This window comes from Chaetodon trifascialis, chromosome 3 (assembly GCF_039877785.1).
Source record: "Chaetodon trifascialis isolate fChaTrf1 chromosome 3, fChaTrf1.hap1, whole genome shotgun sequence".
Lineage (NCBI taxonomy): Eukaryota > Metazoa > Chordata > Actinopteri > Chaetodontiformes > Chaetodontidae > Chaetodon > Chaetodon trifascialis.
In genome coordinates, this window is record NC_092058.1 from 29,827,869 (window position 1) to 29,847,833 (window position 19,965).

The 19,965-nt window shown below is 43.7% G+C and overlaps 1 protein-coding gene across 3 annotated transcripts in view; it reads right to left on the reverse strand.

The window, feature by feature from the left end:
- Window positions 1–19,965, reverse strand: part of plekha6 (pleckstrin homology domain containing, family A member 6) — a 291,763-nt gene that overhangs the window by 127,191 nt on the left and 144,607 nt on the right. For all 3 annotated transcript variants that reach the window (XM_070959441.1, XM_070959442.1, XM_070959440.1), the window contains one exon: window positions 9,643–9,715. In XM_070959441.1, the coding sequence (XP_070815542.1) occupies window positions 9,643–9,715 (73 nt within the window). The remainder of the gene's footprint in view (window positions 1–9,642; window positions 9,716–19,965) is intronic.

Genomic DNA, 19,965 nt, shown 5'->3' on the forward strand with positions numbered 1-19,965 from the left:
ATGAGTCCACCTTTCTCCAAGTCATGGAACACTTGCAACAGCTATCCAGCAATGTTAATCAGCTGAGTGGCCAGCTGGTGACCATCAGAGCCCGGCTGACTCCTCCCTTGAGCTCTTCGTCACCATCTCCCGCAGCCGATCCTGCTGAACCAGTGTTCTCTAGTGTTTAACCAACAACCCCACACTTATTCCACCCACCAGGTTAAAATAGCGTTTGTAATGAGCCTTTTGACAGGACAAGCTGCAGCTTGGTCCTTAGCGATTTCTACTCAACGATCAGAGTTAACAACCAATTTCTCTCTCTTCTCAGACGAGATGAAGAGAGTTTTTGATCACCCAGTAAAGGCCATAGGACAACTGCTTGATCTCTGGCAGGGAAATCAATCAGTCTCACAATACGCTATTTCCTTTCGTATTTTAGCCGCAGAGAGTGGGTGGGGGGGACTCGGCCTTGCGGGCAGTATTTTTTAAGGGACTAGCGGGTGAAATTAAAGATGAACTGGCTGTGCGAGATGAGAGCTCATCCCTGAACAGTTTGATCGAACTGGCCATAAGCCTAGACAATCGGTTGAGGGAAAGACGCAGGGAGAGAGTAGGTTCCACCGCCTGCCATCTGCCAGTTTCCAGCTCGCCCCTGGGGATTCCTCCCGAGGAGATGGGCACCCGACATCGGAAGTTCAACCCAGTCCAGCCGAGGAGCCCATGCAGTTGGGGAGGACTCGTCTTTCCACGGCGGAGCGCCAGCGGCGGGTTCACAACAGGTTGTGCATCTACTGCGGCCAAGACGGTCACTTCCTCAGACGCTGTCCTGAACTGTTAAAAGAGCAGGCTCGCCAGTAGAATGGGGGTCACTGGTGAGCCGAATCTCTTCATCCTCCGCTTCCCGGATCCAAGTATCAGGTATGATACACGGGCCCCGACAAAATTTACCAGTCCAGTTTCTAGTGGATTCTGGGGCCGATGATAACTTTATTGACTGTGAATTTGTGAAAGCTAACAACCTTCCTGTGGTAGAATTAAACACTCCCAAGGAAGTATTGGCTATTGATGGAAAACTGCTGGAAATAGTTACTCACAGAACAGCCCCTCTCAAGCTCATTCTGTCCAAGAATCATCATGAAATTATTGAACTGTTTGTTATCTCCCCCCCACTCACCTCCGTCATTCTGGGCATCCCGTGGCTGAAATTAAATAATCCCCACATCGACTGGTCCACCGCCACTATCCGCGACTGGAGCACCCACTGTCACGCACACTGCCTGCAGTCCACCATTCCAGCCAGGACCACCCATCCTGTCCAGCCACCGGAGGAAATTGATTTAAAAAACGTTCCACGTGAGTATCATGACCTCAAGGAGGTTTTCAGCAAAGAGGCAGCCTGAGCTCTTCCACCTCATCGTCCCTATGATTACGCCATAGACTTGCTCCCCGGAGCTCCTCTTCCAACAGCTAGGCTGTACAACCTCTCCAGACCCGAGAGGGAGGCCATGGAGAAGTATATAAACGAGTCCTTGGCCGCTGGTCTCATCCGCCCATCATCCTCGCCTGTCGGAGCGGGATTCTTTTTTGTAGAAAAGAAAGACAAATCACTCCGCCCCTGTATAGACTACACTGGTTTAAATGACATAACTGTCATGAACAAATATCCTCTCCCTCTCATAGACTCTGCCTTCGGTCCTCTGCACCAAGCCACTGTATTCTCCAAGTTGGATCTCTGCAACGCTTACCACCTGGTGCGCATATGGGAGGGGGACAAGTGGAAAACGGCGTTTAATACACACCTGGGACACTTCGAGTACCTGGTGATGCCTTTCGGGTTAACCAACGCCCCCGCAGTCTTTCAATCACTGGTTAACGATGTACTACGTGACTTGTTAAATAGAGTGGTTTTTGTATATTTGGACGATATACTGATTTTCTCTCGAGACGTTAAAGAACATGTGGAATATGTGCGCGATGTATTTAATAGACTCTGGAAGAATAAGTTATTTGTTAAAGCAGAAAAATGTGAATTTCATGTGTCGTCTGTGAGTTTTCTAGGGTTTATTGTGGAGAAGGGGCAACTCAGAGCTGATCCCTCCAAGGTGAAGGCGGTCAGGGAGTGGCCCGTCCCCTCCACCCGCAAACAGCTGCAAAGATTTCTGGGTTTTGCTAACTTTTACAGTTCATTAGAACTGAGGCTCCTCTGTCCCAGTTAACATCTTGTAAAGTCTCCTTCACCTAGTCACATGAAGCTGATGCTGCCTTCGTAAAACTGAAGGAAATGTTTACTAACGTGCCAGTTCTTATCCACCCAGATCCTGGACAGCAATTTGTGGTCAAGGTTGATACCTCGGATTCCGGAGTCGGGGCCGTCCTCTCCCAACGCCTGCCTGCGGACAACAAGCTACATCCCTGCGCTTTCTTCTCTCGTCTCTCAAGCTGAAAGCAACTATGACGTTGGCAATCGGGAGCTGCTGGCTGTGGTTTTGGCCTTGCAGGAGTGGCGTCACTGGCTGGAGGGGGCGGTTCATCCTTTTGTGGTGTGGACTGACCATAAGAATTTGGCTTACCTCCGTTCTGCTTGACGGCTGAAGTCACGCCAGGCGCGATGGGCGCTGTTCCTGGGCAGATTCAACTTCACCCTCACGTACAGCCCGGGCTCCCGGAATGTGAAGCCTGACGCTCTCTCCCGGCTGTTTGCCCGTGAGGAGGGGGACTCCGACACTGACACCATTCTTCATCCTCAGTGCGTCGTGGGAGCAGTCCGGTGGCAAGTGGAGCAGGAGGTCCGCGATGCTCAGCGGGTCCATCCCACGCCTGACGGATGCCCTCCCGGTCGGCTCTATGTTCCCCCCTCTGCGAGGTCAGCGGTGCTCATGTGGGGGCACGCCTCCCGAGTGGCCTGTCATCCAGGAGTGCACAGGACTCTGGCTTTGGTCCGACAAGGCTTTTGGTGGCCCTCCATGGCAGCCGATGTCTGAACCTTTGTCGCCGCCTGCACTGACTACGCCCGCGGCAAATCCTCTCATCAGGTGCCGTCTGGACTGCTGCTGCCCCTGCCCATCCCCTCCTGCCCTTGGTCGCACATAGTTGTAGATTTCGTCACTGGCCTTCCTCCCTCTGAAGGCAATGACATCATTCTGACTATCGTAGACCGTTTCTCCAAGGCGGTCCATTTTGTCCCTCTCCCTAAACTTCCCACCAACTTGGAAACCGCTGATCTGCTGGTTCAGCATGTGTTCCGGCTGCACGGCATACCATGGGACATCGTCTCTGCCCGCGGACCCCAGTTCATCTTGCAAGTTTGGAAGGCATTCTGCCAGGCCCTGGGCGCCGCTTGCCGTCTTCCTGGTCCACTCATCTCCCGTGGATGGAATATGCCCATAATTCACTGGTCAGCTCGGTCACGGGCATGTCCCCTTTCATGATCACCTTGGGCTACCAACCTCCCCTGTTTCCCAATCAGGAGTCGGATGCGGCTGTTCCCTCCGTCCAGGCTCACCCCCGCCGGGTCCGGCGGGTCTGGCACGAGGCCAAGGCGGCGTTGGGGAGAACGACGGAGCGGAACCGGCGGCTGGCAGATCGTGTGTTTTCGTGTTATTTTGTTACTTTGTCTTTGATACCGTTTTCTCCCCGTTGTGGTGATTTTTCGTTTTTTCAGCTTGTGAGCTTTTTTCCCTGTTCTCAGGAGATTTCTGTTGCTACTTTGTTAAATAAATTGATTGGTTTTCATCTCTGCATTTTTGGGTCCTGACCTTCCTTGTCTCCGACCGTAACATGTGCAGTCTTCACTCAGTCTTTTACACCATCACCAACACTGCCCTAATCTTCGACTGATGACCTTGTAAATAGTTTCAGTTCCAAAGTTATGACTATTGTTGACTCGACTGCCCCAATTAAGACCAAAGCTTTGTCAGGAAGGAGAAAAGGCACCTTGGAGAAACACCACACTGGTCAAAGTCCAGAAAAGAGTCTGCAGAAAGGCAGAGCACAGGTGGTGAAAAACCAAACTCCAGGTTCACTATGAGATTTACAAAAACAGTCTCCACACCTATAACCATGAACTAAAGAAGGCAAGGCAAGCATTCTTCTCAGAGATTATCAACAGAAACTGTAATAATGCCCGCACTTTGTTTTCTGTTGTGGATAGACTGACAAACCCCACAGCATCAGTCCCTCCTGAACTGCTATCCAATAAGTCATGCAATGATTTTGCAGCATTATTACAGATAAAATTTCAAGGATAAGACAACAGTGCGCAGCTTCAGCTCAGGCAAAATGATAAGTCCATCTGTGCCTTCTTGTTCTCCAGTTAATCTAGCACATTTTAGCCTTCTAGATCATACAAGGCTGACAGAAACTGTATCACAGTTAAAATCCACAACATGCTGCCTTGATACTCTGCCATCATTGCATAGCTCCAGATGTGTTGCAGATTATAAATAATTCTCTTCAGTGTAGTCAGTTTCCCCAGGCCTTGAAAACTACAGTAATAAAACCTCTCCAAAAAAAAAAAAAAAAACTAATCTGGATGCTTCAGTAATAAGTAACTACAGGCCAATATCAAATCCTCCCTTTCTAGGAAAAATTATTGAAAGGGTTGTTTTTCAGCAAACGCATGCTTTCATGATGCAGAACAATCATTTTAATGCATTACAGTCTGGATTTCATCCACACCACAGCACTGAGACTGTACTTATCAAAGATCAGTGCTCACCTTAACTCCATGTCACTGACAACAACAGATAAAGCCAGAAATCTTGGTGTAATTATTGATTCTGACCTGAATTTTAACAACCATTTAAAGCTCATTACCAAATCAGCCTACTACCACCTTAAAAATCTAACCAGAGTTAAGGGATGTCTGTCCAAAGAAGACATGGAAAAACTTGTTCATGCATTCATTTTCAGTAGGTTGGACTATTGTAATGGAGTCTGTACTGGCCTAAACAAAAAAAAAAAACAATTAGGCAACTACAGCTGATTCAAAATGCTGCTGCATGAGTCCTTACAAACACCAGAAAAATGGACCATATCACACCAGTCCTCAGATCACTACATTGGCTTCCTGTGAATCAAAGAATAGACTTTAAAATCTTACAGTTGGTCTACAAAGCATGAAATAGTCTAGGACCATAATATATTCTAGATTTATTAACCCCACATGAAGTATCCAGACCGCTCAGGTCATCAGGGACAGGTCTATTGTGTGTTCCCAGAATGAGAACCAAACAAAGTGAAGCAGCTTTCAGTTATTATGCTCCTCACCTGCGGAACATTCTTCCTGCATACCTGAGGTCTGCACCAACTGTCAGCTCACTTAAATCAGGGTTGAAAACATTATTATTTGCTACATCTTTTACTTAAAGTAAATATATCTGCTCAATGATTTTAATCATTCTAAATGCTAAATTATTGTCTTCTGTTTTTAATTTTCTCTTCTCTTCTCTTCTCTTCTCTTCTCTTCTTTCTTTCTTTCTTTCTTTCTTTCTTTCTTTCTTTCTTTCTTTCTTTGACATGTATGATTTTAATGTATTTTTATGCCTCTGTAAAGTACTTTGAATTGCCTGGTGTATGAATTGTGCTATACAAATAAATCTGCCTTGCCTTCTAACCCAGGAGCTACAATTCAGATGGGAATGAGCCCGCTGCAGCAGGTGTGTGATGGTGTCATCCACACACAGATAGAGTTGGTAGGTGATCTGTGGAGGGTCTAGTGATGATTTCACCTGCAGTCGGAGGTAGGCCAGGACCAGCCTCTCCAGCACCTTCATCACGTGTGATGAGTGATGCATGGGCAACGGGTTGGTAGTCGTTCGGGCCAGATGGAGACTTCTTCTTTGGAACAGGAGGATGCAGGATGTCTTCATGCAGGGTGGCACGGTGACACAAGTGGCCCGGTTCAAATCCCACTGTGGGCGCCGGGGGTTTCCTGGGTCCTCCACCATGCCTTTGGTGCCTGCTGCTCAAGGAAAAAGGGGGCCTTTCTGTGTGGAGTTTGCGTGTTCTCCTGTGTTCACCCAGGGTATCCTCCTTAAAAACCCCTACTAAAAACATGCAAGAAGATCACCACCTGACCAAACGGTGACAAGAAGGAACTCGGTCCCTGGATGCCGTGGATGGGGTGCTGTGGTCCACAGGAGGGATCACCGGGTGGATTGAGGGTTGGAGGGAGAAAGCTTGGGTAGAGGGGGGTTATGGAGGCTTTATGGATAGTGGTGAGATGTGAAGGGGTGGGGGAATGTAGGGCCACACCTGGCTGTGAGCTAAACCTGTTAAAGAGGAGGTACAGTTCTTTGGCCCTCTCAAGGCTGCTGGCTGCTGGTCTGTCTTTTGCCCTGAGCCCCGTGATCTCGTTCATTCCTGTCCACACATCCTTCACTCTGTTCTGCTGGAATTTGGCCTCCAGCTTCCTCCTGTAGGCATCTCTGCTCTGCCTCAGCTTCTCCCTCAGCTCATGTTGAACACTCCCAAGTTCTTTTTGTCCACCGGTGAACTTTTCAGTTCACTGGTGATCCAGGGTTTGTTGTTGGAGTAGTAGTGTAGTAGTAGTAGTAGTAGTGTACAGTCCGGGTTGACGGTATGGTCTGTTAACAGAATTTGATGAACTCTGTCAAGCTTTTGATGTCTTCCCCATGTGGCTCACACAACACATCCCGGTCTGCTGTCTCAAAGCATTCCTGCAATGACTCATTAGCCTCCTGAGTCCACATCCTCACTGTTCTCGTTGACACAGGCTGCCACTGGACAAGAGGGACATACCGAGGTCTTAGCAGCACCAGGCTGTCATCAGCTCAGCCTAGGGGGGAAGGGCTGTTTCACTGTATGCATCCTTTGCATGAGGATACAGTAGGTCTAGCGTGGCGTTGTCTCTAATGGGACAGTTAATAAACTGGTTGAATGTTGGCAGAGTTCTGTCCAAAGTATTGTGGTTTAAGTCTCCAGTAATGCTTACAAATGCATTTGGTTGCTGCGTTTGTTGCTCCACTATGGTGGAGTGGATGACGTCAAGCATTGCTTCCCCATCAGTCTTCGAATGGATGTAAACAGTTATCATGATGGCGGATGTAAACTCCCGAGGCAAATAATAAGGCCGCATCCCCACAGCTAGCAGCTCAATGTCTGGGCTACAGAAACGTTCCTTAACGGTAAGATGTCCGGGATCACGCCACTTATCATTCACAAACAGCACAATCCCTCTTCCCATCTTCTTACCACTCTGAGTCACATCTCTGTCCACCCGCATGCAGCTGAAGCCAGGTGCCTCCACATTCTGGTCTGGGACGTCTGGATGCAGTGTGGTATAAATTTTAAGATAAGTGATGTACTGAACAAAATGTCTTGCAACATTGTTTTGTGCCATGCTGCGTGTTAAAATTAAATAAACACATTAGGGTCATGAAGTTGTGACTCATGATCAGGGGTTTTCAGGGATTTTTCTATGATTCATGATCATGTGTCTTTATGACTGTGTGTTTTCAGGGACTTTCCTATGACTCATAATCATGTGTTCTTCTATGATTGTATTATGAACTTTATTCTAGTAACCTCACTGTGGCCTAAATGTATGACCCATAATCATGACTGTTATCAACTTTATCCTAGTCACTGCACCGTTCTCTTAATATAATCCTAAATGCACTCACATGAAAATATTATTCTTTTTTTAAAAAAAGATGTAGTAACAGCCAACAAATAATGGTATCTGGAATTCGCGATAACTTAGACACAACTGGAAAACTAGACCAAAGAAAGAAAATACTGGTGTAATTTGTCTAAGGAAAATTCTAAAATGAAAAGGACATGCCCCGGAGATGACCCAGCAAGGGGAAAGCATCTACATTTACCTTTGTAGGTGCTTCCCAGAAAAGTAATCTGCTGGGAAATTGGTGTATTACATCAGAAACTTACACAACGCCTAGGGGATGGACTAGAGGCGTGGACAACCAGTCCCAACTGTATAAAAGCCAGAGCTCAAGCCATTTTAGATCAGAGCTCTTCTGGTGTGCCTTGTGTGCATGTTGAAGAGATCTCCTTTTTTGTCGACATAAAAAACCTTTGCTACCCAGAACCCTGACTCCTGTTGATGACACCAATAAGAAGATTTTTCTGAATCATTGAGCATAGCTAAACCTTTTGAATTTTTTGGTCTGTGTGGCTTGGGGCTTCAGTTCCAATACACCACAACAGCCACAACTCAGTGAAGGCCATAAGATTGCACTGTCTGTATTCCTACTGAGTCCTGACCAGTGTAAAAAGCTCATCCTTCTTATTTGCTAAGAACCTCACATTCCCCATGATGATCACCGGAATGGTCGGCCTGTATCTCCATGCCTTCTGTTTGGCTCCGGCTCTGCAGGCCCAACATCGTCTCTTCAGCTTGTCCAGGACTACAATCCTCTCTCTGGATTGGGTTTACACAGTGCGATCAGCTGCTTGCATGTGACAATGCCCCGACTCCCCTATGTACGGTCCTCCGTTTCATCCATCCATTCATTTTCTATGTCACTTATCCCTTTCGGGGTCGCGGGGGGCTGGAGCCTATCGCAGCTGTCGACGGGCGAGAGGCGGGGTACACCCTGGACCGGTCGCCAGTCGATCACAGGGCAACATATATACACAAACAACCTTTCACGCTCACACTCACACCTAAGGGCAATTTAGAGTCACCAGTTAACCTAATGAGCATGTTTTTGGTCTGTGGGAGGAAGCTGGAGTACCCGGAGAGAACCCACGCATGCATGGGAAGAACATGCAAACTTCATACAGAAAGGCCCGACTCGGGAATCGAACTGGCGACCTTCTTGCTGTGAGGCACGCAGGTCTGCTACACCACCGTGCAGCTCCTCCGTTTCAAAGAGTGCAAAAAGTAACAGAGATGCCACCAAAAAAAGTTGTAAAACTGGGCGCAAACATTGCGACACAGTTACCAAAAGCACAGTTAAGAAATAGAATTTAAAAAGAATGGAAAAGACACACTAAATGAACAAAAACGAATGAAAACGATGGAGCTATTGCAACAGGCTGCGACCTAACACTGCACCTAACAAAGCGCCATCTTGCATATGTAGTGATTTCATTCAGAAGTATCCCCACACTTCCACAACAGATCTGAATGGCAATTGCAGGAGGAGATTGGCAATACTTGGACTTATGCCATTATTTGAAATGAAATAGTGTTCACCATAAACAACCCAAACTGATGAAATGTAGTTGAACAAACTTTCAGACTTCACACGAATAACAACTGACTCAAGGCTTAGTGTGCCACAGCTAACCTGTGAATCAAAGCTGAAATGAGAACAAAGGAAAGCACACCACCACTATCATCAAATGTCAAAGTCAATGTCAAAAGTTTGGCGCAAGCTTGGCTGCCAACTTGGTAGTGCACCTGGCTGTAATGTCAACAATATGGCCACCGTGAGTGATATGGCATCATGTGGAAACTATGCAAATGATGCATTTCTAATGTACTGACCAAAGTTTAAATAATAAATAATAATAATACAGAGACAATGTGCTAAGTGAGTCAGATTAAGTCACTAACCCTCATGTTGGCAACACATCATCCAAAAATAATGTCCAAAAGACAGCTCTTCATGACAAATTATATAAACTGAAAATTATAGAAGCATATATTCAGGCAGTATATGCACAAACCTTTGTAGTAGAAAAGACATCTGTCAGTGAGGACGAACCACCTTTTGTTCCACTGCTTCACTCCACTGCTGGCCTGTAGGAACACGTCACACACTAATTAATCATCATCATCATGAACATCAGGATCTTTTTCTTGATTATTGTTTGTAAATTTTACTTAGACTGCCGTTGCATCTATTTATTATATTATTGTATTATATTAAATTATATTCATATATTATCTGAATAATATAGCTAATAAATCAATCTATTTTTAACACGTCTGAAAATATTTTACTTGCTTTTATTTACTTTTACTGGAGAAATATTTAAGAAAATATTTCTACTTTTAATACCATTGCTCTGGCATTGCACTTGTTTTATTGTTAGTTTCTTATTATTCAATAAAACAACATTAGGTTACTACAAAACATGAAACAAGAGCACCTTTACTATTTGAAAAGACTGCAAGGATTCAGCAACAGCTTAAAATGGTTCGCACACACAGTACACAGTCTGGTGCATACATGCACAAACATGTATCAAGTAAGACACTTGGCCTCTCAGCTGATTCTTTCTATCTTATTTAAAAAAGTCCAACTCCAAATTTTCAAAAGTATCATTTTAAAATTCATTGGCTTTGCAAGAAACATAAATTCAATCATTCACATGTCACTTTCTTTCAAGTCTCAGAGAATCACAGTATGTAGTACGTTCTACTGCATCCCTGAGAGCTCAACAATACACAGCATCCACAAAAAATGCTGCAAGGAGAGAAAACATCCAAACACAAAAACAAGTGCCACAGATGACAACAGAAACAGTTTCCAGGGGACATTTAAAAGTGATGAACATGCCCAACACGGCTGGGACACACTTATTGCTGCCATGGATTGCGACTCATGTACTTACTGAAGTGAATGATCTATAAGATGTGTTGAAAAATTAAAATGAAACTGTACCTTTTTAGCCAGGACAACAACAAGTTGTGTTCATCACTTTTTACTGTCCCTTGTTTCTGTTATCATCTGTGCTACTTGCAATGCTGCACATGCATCGTCAAATTGGTCAAGCTGTTTTCTCAGGCAAGTATTTCCTCTACAAAGTAGAATCAGAAACATGCTTGCAAACACTTAGGCCGACTGGATGTCTGTTGCACAAAGCTTGAACTTTGGGAGATATCTTCAGGACATCAAGGTAGAAAGAGCTTCTGAAACACTGAAGGTATATTTAATCTTTGGTGGGCAACTTAAGTTCATTGCATACATAAAGCCCATGAGCAAAAGGCAAGCCTTTATCTACATTTACAGTCATGAAGAACCTTAGTTTCACATCAACAGGGGTCGACCTTCCACCCACTTCCACAGAGGACAAACATTGTCCCCTGTGCCTCAGATATATTGAAAGTGCAGTTGGTAACTTGTTTGAAAGTAATTTTTTGTCATATTTGCTGAAAATGCCCCTATGCCCAGACAGCAGTACATGAGACATGTAATCTGTGAAAAAAATGGCTCCATTGGTTCCACCTACTGCTTCTTTGCAAGAATCCACCGTGCCCGACACAAAACAACCAATCAGAGCCAGAGGAGCATCTGAGGGAGTGTCTGAAATGTGTCAATCACTACTCACACGAGCTGCTCAGTCAAACAGTACTGTGGCGGGGTCAGAAGGCTATTGAAAATTGAGCAACAGGAGAAACTGCTCATACTGCTGCTGCCAACAGCAGCATATACGGCTAAGACAACAAAAAAGAAGATGACCGGGGAAGACAAACAAGCAAAAAAGAAAGAACTCGACCAAGCCCGTGAAGACAAACAAGCAAAAAAGAAAGAACTCGACCGAGCCCGTGATAAAACAAGGGTAAATATCGGAGTAGCTTTTCAGAGGTGGACAGAGCTTCATGACCTGAAAGGGTTTTAAACCGATTCCGAGTTGGCCACGTTTCTGCTTGACAGGTACCCCTGCTTGATTTCCATTTTTCTTTTGATTTTCAGGGGGAAATAACCATAAAGCTAATGCGATAATTGTTACAGTAACTATCTGCAGCGCGTAGGGTATGTTAGCGACTGCGACTGCGATGTAGTGGCTGTGCAGAGTAAACTTGTTTCCGATGCTAAGGTTGTCTTGTTTAGTTAGAAAACAGCAGACAATACCTTTATAAAGTGACCAGGCAGTCTCGGTTTGGTATTTGTCCTCATAATATGTATGTGTAGCATCATCCGTGCTCTCACAGCTAATGTTGTCCTACGTGGTTTACTGCTTATTAGGAAATATTCATGAAAGTTTCTCTTTTCTCCATACATGAAATACTGAAAGTGTTTTTCTTTTCCTTTGTTTTGTTTTGTTTTTCTTTCTTTCTTTCTTTTTTTTTTTTTTTTTTTTACCAACTCAACTCAACTCAAACTTTATTTATAGAGCACATTTAAATCAACCGGGGTTGACCAAAGTGCTGTACAGAGTAAAAGGATAAATTATAAAATGACCCAAACAATGCAGCAATTACAAGAAATAAAACAATAGTAAAAACATAAAAACAATGCAGTAAAATAGGATAAAATAAAATAGAATAGAATTAAAATTAAATTAAAATTAAAATTTTGCCAGGAGTCCACTTAGACTTGATTAAAAACAGGGAGAAGAGGTGTGTCTTTAGGGAGGATTTAAAAACCTCAATTGATCCCGCGGAGTGAATGTGCCAGGGCAGGTTGTTCCAGAGCCTAGGGGCTGCCGCCACAAAGGCTCAGTCACCTTTAGTTTTTAGCCTCATTTTTGGGGTGGCCAGTAGCAGCTGATTTGAGGATCTCAAAGTTCTGGCAGGGGCGTGGATACAGAGGAGCTCAGTCAGGTAATTGAGAGCTTTAAAAACAAACAACAGAATTTTAAAATCAATTCTGAAAGCAACCGGGAGCCAGTGCAGCGAAGCTAGGACAGGGGATATGTGGTCACACTTGCGTTTGCCAGTGAGAAGACGGGCAGCTGCATTTTGTACCAGTTGCAGGCAGTGCAAGAGAGAGTGGTCCAGGCCAAAATACAGAGAGTTACAGTAATCCAGTCGTGTGTTGATAAAAGCATGGATTACAGTCTCAAAGTCTTTACGTGGCAGGTACCCTTTTACTTTTGATAAGATCCTCAAATGGAAAAAGCTGTTTTTCACGACCGAACTAACCTGGCGATCAAATTTCAGCCTGTCATCAAATATTACACCAAGATTTTTTACTGATGACCGGATGGTTGGTGTAAGGGGGCCCAGAAAGCCAGCTGGAAAGTCTGCTGGACCACCTCCAAACATTGTGATTTCAGTCTTGTTTTCATTTAGATTCAAAAAGTTTGCGGTCATCCAGGATTTAACATTGTTTAAACAATCAAGTAATGTCTGTACAGAGTCATTAGATTTTGATGTTAAAGGCAGGTATATCTGGACATCATCGGCATAACAATGAAAAGAAAGATTATAATTCTTGAAAATTGACCCTAATGGTAGCATATACAGCAAGAAAAGAATTGGCCCGAGGATGGAGCCTTGGGGGACCCCAGTGGAGAGAGGGGCTGACGATGAGGTGAATTCACCTAGCTGCACAGAAAAACTCTGATCAGTCAGGTAGGACTGGAACCATGAGAGAGCAGAGCCTGTAATACCCACCCACTGCTCCAGTCGTGCTAAGAGGATCCCATGATCCACAGTATCAAAAGCAGCCGTCAAATCAAGGAGCACTAACATAGCAGGTTTTCCTGAGTCAACGGTTACCATTAGATCATTAAAAACTCTCAGCAGTGCTGTCTCAGTGCTATGACATGGTTTAAAGCCAGACTGAAACTTCTCATAGATATCATTGGCCACCAAGAATGATTGGATCTGAATAAAAACCACTTTCTCTAAAATTTTGGACAAAAATGGCAGTTTAGAGATTGGCCTGAAGTTGGACAGTACAGATGGGTCCATATTTTTCTTTTTGATAAGAGGCTGCACAACAGCATGTTTGAGAGCAGCTGGAACACATCCGGCGCTAAGGCAGGAATTAATAAATAAAAGAACAACAGAGCCCACCATACTGAATACCTCTTTAAAAAGACGAGAGGGAATGCTGTTTGAGGGACAGTTCGTAGGTCGCAGATGCTTAACAACAATGGCCAGTGAAGGGAGGGATACAGGTTCAAACTGATCAAAAACAGCATGTAAAGGAGGAATGGTGAGATCAGAGCTAGGGCCTGCAGAAGAGAAGGCAGATGGCCTAAGAGCAGATATTTTTTCAATAAAAAATTTGAGAAAACTCTCACAGAGGGTGAGTGAGGGGACTACTGGAGAGTTGTCACAAGGATTTACAAGGGAGTTAAAAACATTAAAAAGAACCTGGGGCTTGTGACTATTACAAGAGACAAGGTTGGAAAAATATTCCATTTTAGCAGCTTTAACAGCACTCTGGTAGACAAACAGGCTTTCACGAAGAGCTTCTTTAGAGACATGGAGCTTATCTTTTTTCCACTTTCTCTCAGCGCGCCGGCATGATCGCCTGAGAGCGCGTGTGGAGTCATTAAGCCATGGTTCTGAGAATGCTTTTGTGCGCCTTAATCTAAAAGGTGCAACAGAATCAAGGATATCTGCACAAGTTGAATTAAAATTGCTTAAAAGTTCTGGGTTGAAAGCGTAATTGTCATCCAGAATGCTAAGTACATCACCAGAAACATGACTGGTGTTAAACATGACTGAAAACTGCGAAGCAGTTTGAGGGTTAATTGTGTGGAGACAACGCGTAGAAGCACTGGTCTTAGCCCGAAAGCAAGGGACTGAAACAGTGAAAAGCACTGGCAGGTGATCAGAGATACATGCCGATTCACAAATTTCAGTTACACACACAGGTAAGTCATATGATAAAACCAAATCTAAAATGTGCCCTTTCTCGTGAGTCGGGTCTTGAACGCATTGAACAAGATTAAACGATTCAATGAGGTTAAAGAAATCATTGACCAGTGGTCTTGATTCACAGCAGACATGAATATTGAAGTCTCCAGAAATTAAAAAGTGGTCATATCTCACAGTGGCACCTGACAGAAAGTCTGCAAAGTCACGCATGAAGTCCTTATTGAATTTTGGAGGCCGATAAACAACCGCAAACATAGTGGAGAAAGAGGAGGGTTGAAGCTCAAAAGTTTGCAGTTCAAAGCTGGAGTAGGTAACAGATGGGATAGGACGGCACTGAAAACTGGATTTGAACACTGAGGCCAGACCGCCACCTCTGCCGGTGCTCCGAGGGGAGCTGAGGAATAGACAGCCGGGAGGAAGGAGCTCAGAAAGTGGTGTGCACTCACCATCCTGAAGCCAAGTTTCTGTCAGGAGCATAGTCCAAGTCCAAATCCCGTGAGGAGAAGAAGTCATTCCATAAAAACGTTTTGTTTACTAGTGACCTAGTATTTAGTAAAGCCATGCGAAGATTGAGCTCCTCAGTAGCCGGAGGAGCTCAGGTGTAACGCCGCCACTGCGGGCCCCGGAGCTGGCAGCACCGGCGTGGAACCTCCACCGCCAGGTTAGAGGGAGTAGCAGGAAACTTCACCGGGGCTGGGCACAGGTTTGGCAGCGTCGGGAAGCCGGCGATCAGAGGAGTCAATCCCGTCAGCGGAGGCAGCAGCTCAGGGATGATAGGACGGATCCAGCAGCCCCTCATGCGCAGCGAGCGCTTCACCGCAGGGAGATGGCATCCGACATGGAGGAAACGAGGATCAGATCCTCAAGAGGAGGCTGCCAGGTAGGCCTTGAATCTCACAATCACACCACCTCGTTTTCCACGTCTTCTGAAGCGCTTTTTCCGAGGAGGAGCGCAGGGGAGACGGAGCAGGTACGCAGGGATATCAGCAAGCACAGGTGGGAGACTAGTGTGTTGCTTTCCCAGTCCGGACATGGACAGTAATAGCGACTCACTGAGAGCTTTAATGTTAAAAAGAGCCTGGTGATTATAGACAATCAAAGTGGAGACATCTTGGCAAAATGCACAAAGCAGTATGGTAACTGCGAACAATATGCGGAGCAGACGAGGGAGACAAGGCTGACGGCTTGCCACCACAGGCGCCATCTTCGCCACAGGTCCTGGGGGTCCAAGTACATATTGCCGTAGATTACTGATCATGTCAAAAAGATTTCTACCTTCTCATTTGTTGGCCAGCAATGTTGACTATTCACAACAGTAATATTGTCTAACTTTGGCAGTTTATATGGCTGCTCTTTATGAACTTACAAAAATGTTAACCCCGAGCTGACATGTCAAGAGGATATTACCTGAGTTAATAACAAATTCTATACTGTATATTCTCTTTCAGATATCAGGCAGGTTCTTTGGCGACGTCAACACGAACCACAGATCCCATGCCCGCACTTTCAAGCATTGTTGGTGGGATACTCTGATCGATAAGAAAATGATTGCTCAATTGGATTCATGCTATGTAATTAGATGTTTGGTCCAACTCTGATCATGATCATTGATTCTTTCTACAAACATAAGCAGAACTAAAAAAATTAGGCATGTTTGTAACATTACACAGAATATGAATTAGATGATTGTAGTCTGACATCTATTATTTGATTTTCTGCAGAGATGATGACTTTGTTGGGGAGGGTGTTGGTGTCAGTGAGGATAAGAAACCTGCCATTCAAGTTTTGGAAACAAGGTAGAGTAGTTATCAATAGTAATGATTCTCAATTCAGACAGATAACAATACCTTGTGTAGACCAAGTTTAGCAGGGCAGTTAGGAATGCTAAATGGTTGCGTGCTGAGAAATAACAACAAATCACAGCTAATGATTTTGCATTTGTATGGAAAGGACTCAGATAGGTCACCAACTAAAAGCCTGATGATCTCCACTCCACTCAGATCTCCAACAGTTTACACCCTGCTGAAAACTTGAATACCTTCTACTGCTACATTGAAAAGAAGACTTTCCTTCCACCACTCTACTCTACTTCAGAAGTTGACCACTCCTTCGCATCCCCATCAGACACCAAATCCCCCTCCATCCCCACTATGTTTCTCACCATACAAGAAAGAGATGACCCACGTCAACATGGAGTGCTGCCTGGCATACCAGCTCCAACCACCCAGGAGCTATTGATTCACAAGTCAGCAGTAGGAAGGGTAAGAATTAATGCTATGGAATCAGAATAATCTCATGGCCAATCTAGTGGTTACAAAATTATGCTAGTTTGAGTGATAGTACGAATTACTTGGAAACAATTCTTTTTTCCCCTCAAGATCTAATAATTCAAAAATCAAACTATGATCACCCATCCAATTCTTTATGCTCTTTTCAAAGGTCAGAAATTGCCATAGACATGAGGCTTACCCTTGCAATTTGATGAATGAAGATTGCTATCCCAGAAATAGAAATTTATGTTGACAACTACACACCTGTGCATTATTACTGTATACAACAATGTTTGTTTTAGTAAAATGTTTATGTAAAATAAAGATTAGCATTTTTTTTTAAAATGTAACTATGTTTTTAATAAGCTTGTTAATTGCGTTTGAGACATTTCATGCCTAGTATTGACCCAGTGATTCTTATTTCTTCAACTGGGGGTTCTATTTTCCTTTTTTAAGTGGTCCAACGGGTATTTCAATAAATAGTGTAAGGTTCTATATTGTACATTTATGCAATAAGAAACAAATCACTTTAGAAAACAAACTTTATTGAATAATAAATAAAAAGAATAATGAAGAGTAATAAATTACACAGACCTCAGACTATTTAGAGCTATCAAGTGTAAAAGCAGCGACACCCTCCAAGGAATAAACCCCCTATGCTGTCCATGAGGATCTGGAAAATGGTAACTGATTTTCCACACACAGCAGCTTGGAATGACAACTCTGTGACCAGCACCCAGAATCCCATGCTGACAAGCAACAAACTGTCGGTATGCTGCATGGCAAAACTGTCTGTTGTCTTCTCCTGGATCTGGAAGGTCAGCCACAGCACACAGCTAGTTCCAGATCCGCCTGGCAAGGTGCAAGACTCCTTCCTGCAAAATGTACACCTCCATGTGCGGTAGTCTTGAAGTGTACATTGGTGGCTGTTGGTTGCAGCATTCCTTCTCCAATAGTGTAGGCATGTCCCTGTGTCTCTGGCAGATGTACCATGAGGGCTGGAGATGAACAGAAGGAACTGGTGGAGGAGCAGCAGGTACCAGCTGGCTGAAGACATCAAATATGAGACTGGGGTCCAAACTTTGGTTCAAAATGTGGTGTGTCTGGTGTAAATCCAGTCGTCGAAATTTGCTCCTAGAAGTCACAAGATAAAGTAAATTGTAAAACAAATGTGTTTACTGAGGCTCATAACATCAGAATCAGAATCAGAATCAGAATTCCTTTATTGATCCCCGAGGGGAAATTGTTTTTTGTACAGTGCTCCACACAAAACAGAATTACAGATTAGAATAAAAAAGAGAGAAAGAACAAGAAGGAATAAATATAAAGCCAATATTAAGAAACAGAATATTAATACTAAAGATATATGTAAATAAGAAATATACAACACAAAATATGCAACACAATGAAATGTACAGTAATAAAAATAAGTAATATACTGAGTATATTGGATGTGCAAAAAAATATGCAAAATGGAATCAGATGTGCAAAGTGAAATTGTAAAATATTCAACAGAACTGACCAGACAGTGACAGTGAAGACACATATGCAGTTGAACAGCTAACAACAGCTATTACATTAGATGCAATGATAAGTGTTTGTGTTTAGAAACAGGCAATTACTTACATGTTCATATGCAATCCTCTGTGATCTCAAATTCTCAACCCTAGCGATGTCCTCAGCACTGAGGTCATCGGGTGTTTGGCCCAAACAACGCCCTCTGCCCTGGGTCCCTCGTCTACCCACCTGTCTGCCCGTGGAGGCAGAGGCAGTGTAGTTTTCAAAGGAGTCCAGCCACTCTGTCTCAAAACTCTAACCGTATCAACAAATACAAGTCGCACATTTTGCAAAGTGACAAATGTAAATGAGCTGCTAATTTACTGGCTTGCCAACTACTGAAATAATGTGCTTGACTAAATACTGTAGCCTACTCTGGCATGTATAACAGAACTGTAGGCCACTAGACGGTCGCAACAGTACATTTAGCTACATGAAACACGGTAACGTTCCAAAGTTTCACTTTTTATTGCCAAATAAACAACTGAGTAATAACTTTATAACTTAGGTATAGCCAGCGTCTTATATCTAGCCGTGTGGAGGTGAGTCTCTCACGAACTCTCTTACTGGTTCGTGCTCCATGTCGTATACGCTACTTGGCCGCTTCAAGTTGCGTCAGCAGAGTATCTTTGGTTGTGGCAGCTGCGCAGCTACCACAGGGAGCAGGGGCTTGGAGGCAGGGCATGAGGCAGTGCAGATGGAGGGGGAGTGGCGTGAAACTTGTGTTGGTTCAAATTTTCAAGTCTGCTCTCTTCTCAATCTTGCCTACTGCAGCTTTAAATGTCAGTTTAATTAATCTGCCGTAAAATATGTCAATCTGAATTAAAGGATGTGTTTTTCCACATAGTGCCATGAGTTCTTTACATGTAGAGATAGTAATGCAGTAGCTAAGGTTAGGTTATTTAGTTGAGAGACAACATATTTTATATGGATACAAAAATCACTTGAAAAAGTAAAGAAAATGTAAAAATTTACCTGGTAGATCGGACTTTGAAATTAACAAATGCAGCAAACTGTTGACTTGTGTTCTACTGCCCATTGTAGATGTTGTGTGTACAGGTACATTGTATGGTTAGGTATCAGCCTGTATGAATGAATAAATTAATTTAGGGATATGACTGTGGCTAGTTAGAGAGTTAAAACTATTGATTTTGACAACTTTTTTTTAATTATATTTCCCAACCCTACAGAATACCAATATTTTGAAATATTGCCTGTATGGTGTGCTGCATTTAGCATGATTAGCTGCAATATAATGCAGGCACATCTAGTTTCAAAAGAAACTGAATCAATTGGCAGTGAACCACTGATGTAAACTGACATTAGGACATCTAATGTCAAGCAGTAAACTGCCATTAATTGACAATTACACCACAGTCATACCAGAAAATCCCACTTGTACTGGCCCACCACAGGCAGATCCCAACCCCATTATTTGGCAGAGGACACATATAATACCATATATATTATCTTGACACCAAATGGTGTTGATTGTGTATTACTACGCAAGATAAAGTTAAGCTTGTTTACCGTCACCTGTGGCACATACATTCTATACCGATAAAAACCAGTCAAGAGAGCGTAGCTGGCATGTATTGATCATTGATCCTTACATTGAATATCAAAACATTGTTTTTTTATTTTAACTTTTAAGATTTT